General features: G+C 34.8%; 1 protein-coding gene across 5 annotated transcripts; it reads right to left on the bottom strand.

The window, feature by feature from the left end:
- Window positions 1–6,234: 6,234 nt before the first annotated feature.
- On the bottom strand, window positions 6,235–12,210 carry LOC134533691 (uncharacterized). Of its 5 annotated transcripts, none has more exons than XM_063371249.1 (6): window positions 11,791–12,210; window positions 10,216–10,425; window positions 9,821–10,092; window positions 8,485–8,621; window positions 8,190–8,393; window positions 6,235–7,037 (listed from the first exon to the last, which is right to left on the bottom strand). In XM_063371249.1, the coding sequence occupies exons 1-6, from the start codon at window positions 11,951–11,953 to the stop codon at window positions 6,926–6,928; spliced, it is 1,098 nt and encodes a 365-aa protein (XP_063227319.1). In that variant the 5' UTR covers window positions 11,954–12,210; the 3' UTR covers window positions 6,235–6,925. The 5 variants fall into 5 exon arrangements, with proteins under 5 accessions (XP_063227319.1, XP_063227318.1, XP_063227317.1 ...); XM_063371248.1 differs by having other exon boundaries at window positions 9,821–9,951; window positions 10,027–10,425; XM_063371247.1 differs by having other exon boundaries at window positions 9,821–10,425.
- Window positions 12,211–14,680: the final 2,470 nt, after the last annotated feature.

Genomic DNA, 14,680 nt, shown 5'->3' on the forward strand with positions numbered 1-14,680 from the left:
CGCTGGGAAATGGCGTAGGGAGCCATAGGGCGGCTTATTATGAAAAGTAAGGAGAAAAATTTTAAATCCAAGTCTCATAACCTAAAAAAAAAATTAGCGAGACAAAATAATGCTAGAATTTACTGATGTGGCACACATGACAACATTGAATTGATTTAAACATAAAAAATATATATATTTCAATATAGATATAGAGATAGCAAGTAATAGAGAGGTATAGAGGAATAGAGGAGATATAAAGAGGATAAATAATGAGATAAATATATATATATAGATAGGCATATATAGAGAGCTAGATATATGTATATAGAGAAGGTATAGATATATAGAGAAGACAGATAGAGATATAGTGAGATATAGAGGGAGATATTGGAGAAATAAAGAAAGTTATAGAGATGTAGAAAGATGTTTAGATATATTTTATATGTGTCGATAAATATATGGAGAAATACAGATATTGAGAGAGATATTGAAAGAGATATTGAGAGAGATATAGAGAGATATATACAGATAGATATGGGTATGGACTTTTAGAAAGAGTTACATAGAGAAATACTTTTTTATGTGTGTACCTACTTCCAACTAATTACAAAAAAAATGAATGCAGTATTGCAACGCATGTTGGGCATTAGCAAGTTTATCATAAACATGAATCAGAAATGCAGCAATCAGGAATATTAAAAAAGTAGTGGCTCTGTGTGTGAATCACTCTCGTTCAAGGCCCTCAAGGATACTCCAGTAAAATCAATCCGACGCTATATAATCGTATTAAATGTGGTTTATTTAGATTTGTAGTTACTGAATCTTTATTTTGTGTTTGTTAATTTATACTTGTAGGAGAGTCTGTGATTTATTGGTAAGGTGTACATTTCTTAATGGTGTAATTCTCATGTCACATGGGTTATGGATAGAGTGCCGGACATCTGTCATGAAATCATCCGGCATTAGATTGACTTTGCAGTTCTTTGTACACTGGCACACGTTTTTCTTCTCTGTAAACTGATTTCTTTGTAGAAATCTGTTGTTATTTCAGCCAGGTCTTCCTCAATCCGATATATCCTCAACTTACTGATTATAGTTGACTCAATGTCACAAACAGTGTGTCAAAATACCTGTTGTCAAAAAATCAAAGCAATGCAACCCTACCAGCAGTTGTAGAAGCAACAGTAGCAGCTGTAATAGCAACAGAAACAGTTGCAGCAGTAGTAGGCTATTAGTATAATCAGTAGTAGAAGTAGCTGCAGTAGCAGCAGTAGTAGTAGAATCAGCAGTAACATCTGTAGTAACAGCACAATTAGTTGCAATAGTAGTATCAGTATAAGATGCAGCAGTATTAGCAGTATCAGAAGTAGTAACAGAAGAAGTGGTTGCAGCAGTAGTATTCATAAGAACAGCAATAGTAGTAGCAGTAGCATAAGTATCTGCAGCAGCAGTAGTAGTATTAGAAGCAGCATAAGCAGCTGTAGTAGCAGCAGAAGTGGTTGCAGCGGTATTATTAGTAAAAGTAGCAGCAGTAGCAGAAGTATTAGAAGTAGCAGCAGAAGTAGTTGCAGAAATTCACACTGAAATGAAATTAATTCACAAAATTTCTGTTAACATATCTTAAGTAATTTAAACTTTTCTTCGTAGAGTAACTATCATGTGAATAATCAAAGTTTTGTACTCAGAAACTCGTGTCATTCTACAGTGTCTTTGAACACCAGGCTCAACCAAACAGTATTACACACTTACGAAGAATGTTTATCTGTTAATTAGCTTTGTTTGATGCCATCCTTTTATCTTTATTTTGAATCACTTTAAATCCAGATGACCAGTCGTTAAATATTCAATATTGGCCTAACATTTTCTAATGTTTGTAAAATTAACATTTGTCTAACAAGAATAAACTAAAATATATATATTTTAGGGCAGGCATGCCGTAAAATATATGGTGAAATAACGGGGTTTGTATCAGCAGCAGCTACATTCTCATTGACCAAGGCCAGTGCAGTACGGACTTATTCTGATGGTTAGAGCTATGCAGAAACGGGGTTGTGTAAATAGAAGACTCGCCTCCCGCCAAGGCGATCCGGGTTCTATTTCCGGCGGGATTGAACGAGGATTTTTCGCAAGTGGTGGACGTGGCAGAAGTTGCCATGGTCTGTGGTTTTTCTCTGGGTACTCCCATTTATTCCCACCAATTCATTCCGCCACTGCTCCAGTCCCCATCTCTTCTTCACCTCACGCATTTTTCAGGCTGGACATAACGAGAGGACTGTCCCTTGTGTAGGGCAGCTGGCTCCTATGAGAGTCAGACCGATTCCATCCATGTGGACCCTGCCTCAGGAGGGTAACGACATGTAGATATTCATTTTCATATTACAGCTATGTACAAACAGTATCGGAGTATAACAAACAGTTGGTAGAGTGTCTAATTTACTCGTTCCTGCCAAAGTGATTCGGGTCCCCTCTCCTCCCAAGTAGGAAATGTGGTGGATGTGCCGTGAGACGCTCGTATCCATGTCGCCTGACAATTTTGTCCATCAGTGCTCTCACCTCCTCTCATAGTTCCAAATGACCTCGTTAATTCATTCATTTTGGACAGATAGTTGAATCTGCCCGCGATGAAGCACCATCTATAGCTATGGATGATTAGTGACAGTGACATATCGGACTTAAATACGTGGGGGTAGGGCGTTCAAACACCAAGGTATAACTACTTTTTGAGTAAGGAACTAACATTGGTCAGTTTCGTGGCTAATGCAAGTCCTATCCTTTGAGCGCATAAGTATTTTTAACTACGGAAAGAATGTGAGACATGTCTCCTACAAATGCGCGACTTCGTGTTGTTACAAACATGGTAAACCCTCGCCACATCCATGGCCACCCACTACAAAGGAACTAATAAACATTACGTATTCAAAATTACCTAGAAATTGTATCTGCATATCACACTGAGCCTGGACCAGTCCAACTTGGGAATTCCAAGTTGATGCACTGATTGTTGAGTACACAAATCCTGTGTTTGAAAAAGAAAAAAATTTAAGGGTGAGGCTCGATGCCGTATGGAACTGCCTTTGGTTTACTGAAGGCAATTTTTTTTCTGTAGAGGGTAATTACGAATTTAACGGAGGACAGTCTATTTTAGTTCAATGGTTATAGTGTGTTTGGGATGGCGACTAGTAGAAGGTTGAGATCCTGATAGTGCAACAGAGATATAATGGTTGAATGAGCGATACATTTAGTGGGAATTTCGACAGACAGTGGGAATACTGTGTCCTAGTGTCGTCGAAAAAGACAGGCTGGCAAATATGGTTGGTGTTATGAAATTAAGAAAGTTGTAAATGACCTTATGAACATGAGGAATGTTTAAGGGAAAATAAATGAAAGCCTGAAAACTAAAATATTCGAAATGACTCAAAATACATTTGCCTTAAAAACCAAAAATTCCTTTAAAAAATTGGAAAAAAATTCCCAGCAATTTTTTTTTAAAAATTGTTTACTTTAAAAGTTAAGTTAAGTCCTCGCTTGGATTCACTTCGAGAGTAAACGTATACTTAATAAATAAAGAATTTAAATATATTTAATTACAAATTATAAAAACTTTAAGAAAAATCATGGCTACATCAGAAACACCTTTTTAAATTCTGAAATAACCATTGCGATTTTCGTTACGGTTGCCATCATGATTGTATTTTCAATTATAGAAAATAGGAAAAAAATTACTTAATTAAATTTTAATAATATAATTAGTAAGAAGGTACTGGGTTCAAATCCAGTGAGGTCATTCGATTAAAAATGGTGATGGCTCCTTTCTGCATGGAAACCACCGACAGACTGACATCTCACCACTAATGCCAGGATATTACGTCAGCCAGTATAACGTCATGACAGCCATCTCGTTTTCATCTGCTAGATAATGCTACCGCCATCTTTGATCCGACATACATATCTCCTGTTTTCGTCTGCTATGAGATGCTGTCGCCATGTTAGTTACATTTTTACCCGCTATAGTACAGTATTATTTATTACCTTGAAATCTACCATCTTGATGACCGTCTTGGCCGCCATCTTGAAAATATGTAACTGTGAGCAAAATCCGTAATATTATTCCAAAAATCATCAAAAAATTACTCATAACCTTCTGATTGATACGATCGATTTCTATTCTCGGTTTGATCTTTGCTCAATGCAAAAATTATAAGTTTATTTAAAAATTGGTTGTCTGTAAAGTCGGTTTACGGACGATAGTTTAACGTGACAACGTCATAACAAAACATTGATGAAATGATTGCATACTTTAATGAATAAGATTGAATCATTTTTATTGAATTATCACTATTTTGTATGGATACAAAGAAGGAGTGAAATTAAATCTACAATTTAATTGATAAAATTAATTTCATTTGCACTCATTAATTGAAATATGTTTAATACTTTAACGAAGAGATTATTTTAACTACAACTTTTATACATGTTTGCTATTTAACTTCTTCCAATCTGTGTTATTCTGTTAAGGATAGGACGATGATAGGAAAAGTAGGAAACGAATGGGAGTGTTTCAAGTTTAATGTGCCTCGAAAAAGTCAAATCGATGGTTGTTCCAATCGAGTGGAAGAGAGATAGATGCGGCGCAAGCGTACAATGAGCGTAACGGGACACAGCGTAACGGGACAATGTGCGTAACGGGACACTTTTTCGTGCGTGCAGCCGGCGTTCATCGATTTATTAGACGTTGTCACGTCAAAAATGTTTTTAATTAAATGTCACATCATGTAACGTCTAAAGTGACAGGCACGAAAAAAAATTACAAGAATTTTACAAATAAAAATTTATTACATACATTCTACTCTACATTAGGAAAACTTACGAAAGTTTAAATATTAAAAAAAAAAAAAACATTAAGTTCGTATTGGCCTGAACGGACGTATTCTCAGCTCCAATCGTTTTACTGGACAGAGACCAGCCAGATCCTATACTGACATAGTCTTCCTCTTCCTGACAGAATGTCTCGATACTGTGTTTAAGAGACTTCTTCACATCGTCCGAACTGGAAATGGGAGTATTCACAATCTTGAAAGCGCATTTCTTTACTTGTCCCTCGAACGGATATGGTTTACCATATAAACGGTCAAACCACAAGTTATATTTTAAAGATCGATGCTTGCTACTTGATCAGTGAGCTGATTGGCCATGTTCTGCTTGATATCTTTAAGAAAAGTACAAATGTATTTTGACTCACTAAACGTATAATAGTACCTGTGATGTCAGAATTCATTATGGAGGTCGGCACTTCAGGCCCCTCAACTTGGGACTTTTACTACTGAAGAAGAACAGTTGTTTTTCTATGCTTGGAGCAATACCAACAAAGAGATACTCTTAAGGGGCCCGCCTCGTCAGGGGTGTATGTGTGTTAGTGAGGCGGGATGATAAGCGCGACGCTCGCTGGTATTTCTAGCGCGGTATAGCCTCTAAGCGCAAGTCTCTGAACTGGCGCGCATTCGTCTCGTCGTCACAGGATAACTGTGAAATTTGAGCGGTGACCGTAACATTATATGGGGGAGAAATGAAGATAAAGGTGTTATGCAAGCCCCTTAAGTGCTTTCAAGAATCTGTACTGATTGTTTTATGCCTAAAAATTACTCTGAAAACACGCGTTTTAGGCATTTTAACGCTTATAAAAATACAGTTTAAAAACTTAATACGAAAATAAAAGTACTTTTCGGTCCTCAGCGAACTTTTAAATGCTATTCGTAAATAGGCCCCACTCGGATATCTTGAGTAGTTTTGAAATCGCGTTGTTTTTCCTAAAGCTCTGCACACTGTATGTGTGCCCAGGTAGGCGGGCCCCTTAATGACTGGGACTGGCGCTTGGAAATCTATAGTCCATCCACGGTAACCTCCTACTTTTCTGAAGCCCTGCTTTTCACCGGATCTACTTTAATGTCAATTTGTATCCTTCCGCCGTATGTAAACAAAAACATTGCCATGTGACAAATGTCAAATGGTTTGTTTACAATCACCAGCTGTCAAAACAATGTGTGTATGTATGTGTATATATATATATATAAGTAATTTGAATATGATCTAAGTATACATGTATATGTTCATATCATTATTTATGATACCCAATGGTAAAAATATTAAAAAATAAGTTTGTTAGCTAAAGAAATAACATATAATTTAAAGTAAATTTTTAGGAGAATATATAAATTTACAACATTTATGTAAGCAATAAATATCATCCTTTAGTACAGTTCAACACAGTTTTCTGCATCTGAAAAAAAAAAGTATTGTAAATTATACATATGGCTGTCCATCTAAGCAATCTGGAAAAGACTAAGGATTGAAGGTTTAATAAAATTAACAAATTCAGATGAAAACATTTAAAAATGAATTTTCTTCTTTTATTTAATAAACCCCTACCATTTTGCCGGTTAAGGCCACAAATAAAAATATGGTTATATACATTTTCCTGAGTATACTTATTAGACAAAATCATAATTTTATGAACAGTAAAATTGTGGTAAAGAATTGACAGTAATTTCTATACCACTTATATGCATTATTTATTTGTGGCCCTGGATGGGGACTGGCTTTTTGTTTTCCAAGTAAGTTCACTGAAAAATGAAGAGACACAACAAAATAAAATGTTTCACATACACCTATACGAATCCAGAAATGAAATTTATTATTAATTTTATAATATGTGTAATATAAAGTTAATACATAAAGTTCCAGTAATCAACATACTTAATGGGAATGCATAAAAGAAAAAAAAATGTTTCAAACCCCAATACTTACAGTTGCCCAGGTGTTTATTACATACAGACCTCAATAAGAACACCCGGGTAAATCATCAAGAGGAACTGCCAGTACTTCACTGTCTCCATCTACTTGCTGTGTCGTAACCTCAAATTCTTCGCTGTCACTGTCTTCACTTGAACTATCCTCGCCGAGGTGGATGATGAGTGGAGGAATGGTGCCGCTGTCTGTGGACTTTTCTCTCCCAGTCTGCTTGAATTAGCTTCTCCACGTGATCCACACACCTCGCCCATCTAAAAAAATTAATGTATACAGTAAAACCTCTATATAAATGACCTGTTTATAGCAAAAACCACTCTATAACAAAATATGTTTGTTTCTGTCAAAACGGCATAGTAAACAATGCATGGCATGCTCTTTATTACATACAATTTTGAACTCACTCCACAAGAAACTATTTTTAAACACAACAAAACTCATTTAATGTGTTTTCCTCAACTATCAAAGCTATTATTTAATACTTGAAGTAACATGTTTTGTTTTATGTTATCTGAAAAAAAAAAATTATAGTGGTTTATTCAAGATATAATAAAGCTGTAAATATTATATATGTTATCAATAAAGGCTTAGAATGCATATGATAAAATATTTATTTCATAAGTTTTGTGTTTGTTTTTGGTTAAAATTTGTCCCAGACAAAAACAGTGAGATATAGCGAAAATTTAATTTTTTGAATAGTTTTGATGATTTACTGTATATGTATTTCACTATAATAACATAACTTTTGAAAATACTAATGTGCAAGAACTACATGTGTAAATACCTATTCAAGTTCGCTAGATGAAAATATTCAAAATTCTCTACGTTGAAATTTTATCTGAATATTGAAATCTGCCTACAGCACTGAACCCACCATAACTTTAAAGTCATTGACACAAGATTAAGCATAACAGAAAGTAATATCACAATTACTAATAAATAAAAACTATTTATGGAAATGAAACAATTGCAAATGGACTGCAATTACAAAAAAAAAAACCTTGCAAATAAGTCACCACTGTTAGATCTAGAAACTACACAGATATGTATGAATCACATGGGAATAAAATTACAAACACGAACACAAACACGAACACAAACACATACATGCAACACATTTTCAAAACGACAACTACACAAATCCAAACCACTTATTTTTACCAATTGTTTTAAAACTGTATTACTGGTATATGAATATACACAAAATGATAATCACACTATACACACACTAGCACACAAAGTTATCAAAAGGAATGGTAGGACCAGGCTGCTAGGCAACAATACTTACGTATTATGTAAAAATGTATGGTAAGGGTTTTGCTGAAGCTTGAGGAATGTTCTACAGGAAAATAAAACAATTTCTACTTCAAAAGGAATACCCCATTGGTCATGCAACATGAAAATACCTCTCTGGTGTGGAAGCATCAAGAGCCTCTTTCCAGATGGCTGCAACTGCATCATTGTCAAATCTCTTGGCCCGCCCCACGTTACTATTGTAATGGTGTTTACATTGAGCCCAAACTAGTTCGATTGCATTATAGTGGTAGTGATAGGGTGGGAGTCGTAGAATTTCGTGGCCATAGTTACGAGCCAACTCGTCTACCTCATATCTGAAAAGTGTGTTAGAACAAGGTGTATACGTAATTTTTTGCAACTATCTCACTTTTAAAGAAATGCTGTAAAAAAAACGAAATAATATACCGTATTCGGGGCTTGTTTTGTTTAGCTATTCTCAGCAGCTCCACTTTCAACAAATTATTTTCATGTTTTATCCCATTCTTCTCCAGCCACGCGATCAGTGCAGCCTTGGTCCAGTTCGTTGTAGGTGTTTTCTCAACCTACGTTATGCCAACATTTAACTAAATACTCAAGTAGCTGATAAGAATTCATGACAGTAGAACCCTGTTACAATTTTACTGCTTATAAAGTTTTCCTGCCTATAATGTATTATTTTTCAAGTCCAATATTTTCCCTATAAGGACAATGTATTTAATTCCTGGATATAATGTTTCACAAATTATGCGTTTCGTGCTTGTAATGTTCACTTCATAAAATTTTAGAAGACGAAAAAAATTAAAAGCCTTTGTCTATACTGTCTATGTATATGTGTATGTTAGCAGTTAACTGCCTGTTGACACCCTTGGAAAACAAATAAATTCATAAATTTTTAGCCATTCTGTGTGTTTTCAAATGTATTCACTTAAATCACATGTTCAAGTGGCAAAAGAACTGGACTTAAGCATTTCCACTGTAAACACTGTCGTGAATTATGACAATTATACAGAAATGAGACAATTTTACAGCAATGAGACAATGTGTAAGTAAAGACAAAGCAGATAGAAGCTGGAAGCACCATGATGTTAAAGAAAAATTGTTTTTGGCTTGCTACAAGCAAATTGGAGCATCAAATATATCTTTATGCAGCTTGTTGAGTCCATTGGCAATAAATCCACACTAAAAAGTACTAAATTGAATTTCCTGCTTATGTTTTTTTTTCTTGTAGCCCCTTAAAAACAAATTATAACAGGGTTCTACTGTACTTATGCAAAGCAAACATGTGTTTTGGCATATTGTCGTAATGAATTTCTAAATTTAACAAAGCATGTTAGTTTAGTGACTAGAAATTTTTTTGAAAATATTATTTTAATTTATTAAGTAGGGAAACAGAGCATTCATAAAGTGGGTCCTTTTACCAAACAAGTAATTATGTCATTTTCAAATGCTGTTTGCAATAAAAAAATTTTATTTGGTATTTCAAACCCTCTACTAAATTAGTTTGCACTACAATGTAATTCAATTACATTATATATATATATATATATATATATATATCTGTGTGTGTGTGTGTGTATTCAATTTCAGCTCAAACATTATAGTTTATAAAAATGTAGTGTAGGCATACTATTAAGATAACAATTATTGCTGGCAAAATGTATTAGTCTCGAATATTCGTACTTATACACAATAATAAACACATGTAAATTTTTCACATTACAATTTGAGCAATAAAAAGACACTGCTTTACCATTGCACATACCTGGGTGCTGTGATATGAAGCATTGTCCATTATGATGACACTGGGTTCCTCAAGATGCACCAACATGTCTTCAAACCACATCAAGAAAGTTTCCCCATTCATCTCGCCATGGTAGTCTGCAGTCTTCTGACCTGAAACAAAAAGTAATCCTGCTCCTGGCACAAAGCCAGTGCGCCCTCCAGCATTAACAACAATAAACCTTTTACCATCTCCAACAGTACGTCTCTTCGCAGATTGTAGACTCTTGTCCTGCCATGACTTTGATACAGTTCCTGAAAAATATATGAAATGGAAATGAAATACTTTGTATTGGACCACAGAACAAATTTTCAAATAAATTAATGCCTTGCCTCTCTGGAAAATCCATGTTTCATCAACAAATATGAAATTGGCACCTCTTTCTTTTTCTTCTTTATACTTTCTCAAGAAATCTATTCGCTGCAATACTATGTTTTCATTCTCTATCAAAGCTTTTCGTCCATCAACAGTTGTCCATGAAAATCCCATCTTCTTTAACAATTTATGAAGACTTGATCTTCCACCATAATAATCTATTTGTCTTTCCCTGATTTCTTTCAAAATGGTGTCGACTGTAACATTCAAACCTGTAAATTTATTGCATACATTAACAATACATGAAATAACAGAGGTACACAAAACTAAGCGAAACCACAACCCCGTAGAAGATAATTTAAGTGCACATTTTACATTTATTAAATAGTTTTAATAAACTTACATTTCAAAAATACTTTTAAATTAATTTAAATTTTGTAGTTTGCTTAGAGGAATTCTACATTGCAGTATTTTTGTCTGCAATGATATGACGATTATATTGCGCGTTTGTATTGAAGTTGTGTGAAACATTAGTATTTCAGCATTCAATTTAGCAATCAATAAGTTACAAGCTCTACACTGTGTTGTAGGTAAATGTTTTGTATCGTGTATCCCATGTGATCCCTAGATCTTTATGCATGAACCTGTACATCCTATTGATCGTGTGGTGCATGCTTTTTTTCATTTATTCAGATCAAAGATCCTGAACATAATCAAATATTGTGGTATAGCAAGAATAATTATCATAAGTTTAATAAAACATATATATTTTCATTATTATTCAACTTTAAATCATAACTCATTACTACATCACAGGTTTTTAGTTTTGGTTTTGTACAGGATTTTTAAACGTAATAAATTAGAAAAGCAAGCATCATCAATCACAGGATCAATATTTGCAGGATCATGCGATCAGGATCAATGTATCGAATCGGATACGCGATACTAAACTTTTACTGTTTTATAACCTTCTGTTACTTCATACACTAACACACAGTTTGTCTGGCTAAGTTGTGTTTTCATATGATACTTCATTACAATGAAGTAGGCCTATTGTTTATAAAATAACAATACCCCTATATTTTCTAAAGGGTTAGGCGGGGCATGACACTATTTTGCAATAGAATATATATTGTACTGGACCCTGCCACACAGTACAATTTAGCCAATTAAGTATCCCAATTTTTTTTTAATAACCATGCTTGCTTAGACCACAACTCACTAATTTGTAACCAATTACTGCTAAAGCGCACAACTGGATATTATTGATACTGGAAATAGTCATTATTTAACCTTCTGATACATCATAAAAGTTGAGGTTATTTAATATGTATACTGTGTATAACGATATAAACATTACTTGTAGTTTTAGAATGTAACAATTTTCTTTCTATCTTTAACCTAACCTTAAAAGGACGTGTACCTATTTCATATGTTGCACAATATTCTATATATCAATACCATATCAATAAAGAAACCTAACAAACAACCCAAAAATGTTAAGTATTTTTAAAGGACAGATGATATCGGGAAAAAAACTGAACCGGTCAATCTGCATATGGATATATGAAATGAATACAATTAAGTAGGGCCTACCCCAGTGATATTGAAACTACTCTTCAGTATCAAATTTTTACCTTCAGCGTACATCCTGTAAATTGCATTCCTGATTGCATTTACTGTGAAATCGTCGACTGTGTCAAGTGACTTTCCTTCCTGTGGCCTTTTTTTCCTCTTTTTTCCTGGTGTTGAAACTTCTTCAATGTCTTTCTTGTAGTACCTAACCAAAAAAAAAAACATTTGTCATAAGACTTTTCCGGGGACCCGTTCACAATACGCAGTTAGGCAGTGTTCCAAATATGGCATTTTGTCACAAATATTTGCTTTGTGGTCACTAAATGGAAACATGACAGACTTTGTCCACGAAATTAATGAAGTGTTTTTTTATTTATTTTGTGATCTCCCAAACAGATGAAAAACTAATTAAATGCAAATTATAAAATCACTCCCTTATGTTATAGTTAAACCTATCATAAAGTTTATAAACATCGTTATAAACAAACGTGTATCACACCCATAAAAATACTTGAAAGTGCCTATATTGTTATTGTTAGGACCTGAGTAGGCCTAATATGATTTTAGGTTAACTTTTCAACAGAGACGCCACATGGCGAAGGTGAATATTCGGGCGTGTTCGGGCAGGGACAGAGCTTGATGTACATCTTAGGCTTCCAGTGTAGCATTCACTTGGCTGATGCAGCTGGTTCACGTGAGCAAACAAAGAGCGCAGCACGGCTCATCCTATGAATTTTTATTCAAAATAAACAAAATAAAAAATAACGAAATTTAATAAACTTCTTCAAAAATTAACAAAGCTTTTCATGTTTGTTTGGGGACAAACCTGTTATTTTAACGTCCACACTTTTATTATTTTTATTTACATAATTGAATATACTACGTTTTCCATATAAAAGCAACTACGACAAAACAATACAACAAAATGATGGGCAAGGCGAAGAGATGAAAACTGTAAATTAAAATGTTTATTAAGAAAAAAATTACCGCGATAGTGCTAACTGAACTAAATTACCTCGGAAGTTCATGTTCGCCAGCTCTGGTCGTCCCACGCCACTACTCTATCAGCACCTGGCGTCATAAGTCATGTGCCATATCCGCGCCTGCACCATCAGCTGCGACTTATCAGTGAGACGCGGCTGCGAGACTGTGGCAGGCCTGCACTTGTGTTACAATAAGATGTGAGCAGTCATCATCCCTGTCAGCCGTGTCATTCTGCTTGCCGAGAGGTCATCCCATATGGCCTGTCTTTCGGTCCTTAACGGTCTACAGCGTTCAAATTTTTATTCCCATATTAGTGTATTTATACAGACCGGAAAAATTCGCGGATTTCTTTCGATACAGGCTGGAATCCAAACTCGTTTAGCTTAATGCTGCGTCAGTGATTGGACCGCATTTTACCTGAAGGACTCTGAGCCAATGGCAAACACTAAACAAAAGAAGTATCGAATCATAAGAATCGCAGTAAACAGGTGTCCCGAGTCGGTAGCCAATGACCAGGTGATAGTTGTCCGAGTACATAGAGAATCGTGGAGTCTATCCTAGTGGTAATTGAAATTGCGAATTTTTCCAGTCCCTATGTATTTAGTGTTATTGTTGTCCGTCAGCTTGAACCTTTTCCTTCACGTGCACTTTCTCCCCTCTTCTATCATTTCTTCAATTGCTTTTGTTAGTTAACAGTCTCTTACTAAACCATTCAGATTCATTCTAACTTTTTTATGAGTAGTATACAAATATCTGTACTAGCGATAGGTCCGGGACGTGGATGGGAATAAGGTCAATGACTGATCGACCTATGATGTTACGGCGGCCATCTTGTACTCAAAATGCCACAGAATTCCTCTAAAATAATTTAAAATTACTAAAAATTCCTAGTAGTATTCCTATTTCGAGGGGAAAATTTCCGTTTTGTGGGAACATTTCCCCTATTTTATTCCAGACAATTTAAAAAATTCAAATGTCTCCATTGAGGCTTAAATTCCTTACGGGCAAGCCTCCAATACGCCTCTGGAGGGAAGCTTTGACCTTGACCTTGACCTCGGACGTCTTGGCTGCACTTTTAGTTACGCCCGCCATCTTGTATGTGTATAACGTCATAGTTTCTCTTTTCGTTACGACCAACGTCTTAAATTTTAGAACGCTGTACTTATCGTTACGTCACCATCTTGTATGCGTATGACGTCATCGTTGCAATTTTCTATACGTCCGCCATCTTGGATTCTAGAACGATGCACTTTTCGTTACAGTCACCATCTTGTGTGTATGACGTCATCACTTCATGTTTCGTTACGAACGCTAAATTGGATTCTATAACGTTGCAATTGTCGTTACGTTCGCTATCTTGAAAATACATAATTATAACAGAATTTTAATAGGACATTTTTTTAAATAAATAAAAAAATTATTTTATTAAACTTTAATTTTTAAAATGCACTAATTTCATGTTGTCCTCGGCTTGAATACGATGAAGAAATTCCATTAAAAATGGTGACGGTAACCTTTAGTTAATAAGTAAAGTGCAAATTAGGTAATCAATTATTACGCAAGTATATTAATCAATATATTAAGTTTAAAGATAACATTTCCAAATTTAAAACGTAGAGAAGAATTTTTGGTCTATTAAATTGAACTTGCTGCAAGAAAAGCTAATGTAAGAAAATCTAGGCAAACTTCGTACTTGGCTTAGAAAATTATTATATAAATTAAAATATTGTTATTTAATGTGAGTTAAATCTTCACTCGTAAAGATTTTCTCCATTAATTGGATAAAGCCAACATCTGTAACCAGATTACAAAATTTAGCTACTATTCTCCGTACCAGAAGCTACTTGTGTCCCATATTATAAAACCAATACTGCCTAGTGTCAGACACCGAAAGAAACTCTGTGTCAGAGGACACTGCAGCCCTGAGTCAGAAAAACCTACTTCCACTTGTCATAAGCCAATAGTGCC

Source organism: Bacillus rossius, chromosome 7 (assembly GCF_032445375.1).
Source record: "Bacillus rossius redtenbacheri isolate Brsri chromosome 7, Brsri_v3, whole genome shotgun sequence".
Taxonomy (NCBI): Eukaryota; Metazoa; Arthropoda; class Insecta; order Phasmatodea; family Bacillidae; genus Bacillus; species Bacillus rossius.

Bases quoted from the DNA above. Each gene is read 5' to 3' on its own strand.
- LOC134533691 (XM_063371247.1), bottom strand. From the start codon at position 11,953: ATGTTTTTTTTTTTGGTTAGGTACTACAAGAAAGACATTGAAGAAGTT. The intron at 10,426-11,790 runs GTAAAAATTTGA...ATAAATTTACAG, and splicing joins TTACAGGATGTACGCTGAAG to GTTTGAATGTTACAGTCGAC. The intron at 7,038-8,189 runs GTATTTTCATGT...TAATTTTTTTAG, and splicing joins GATGCTTCCACACCAGAGAG to ATGGGCGAGGTGTGTGGATC.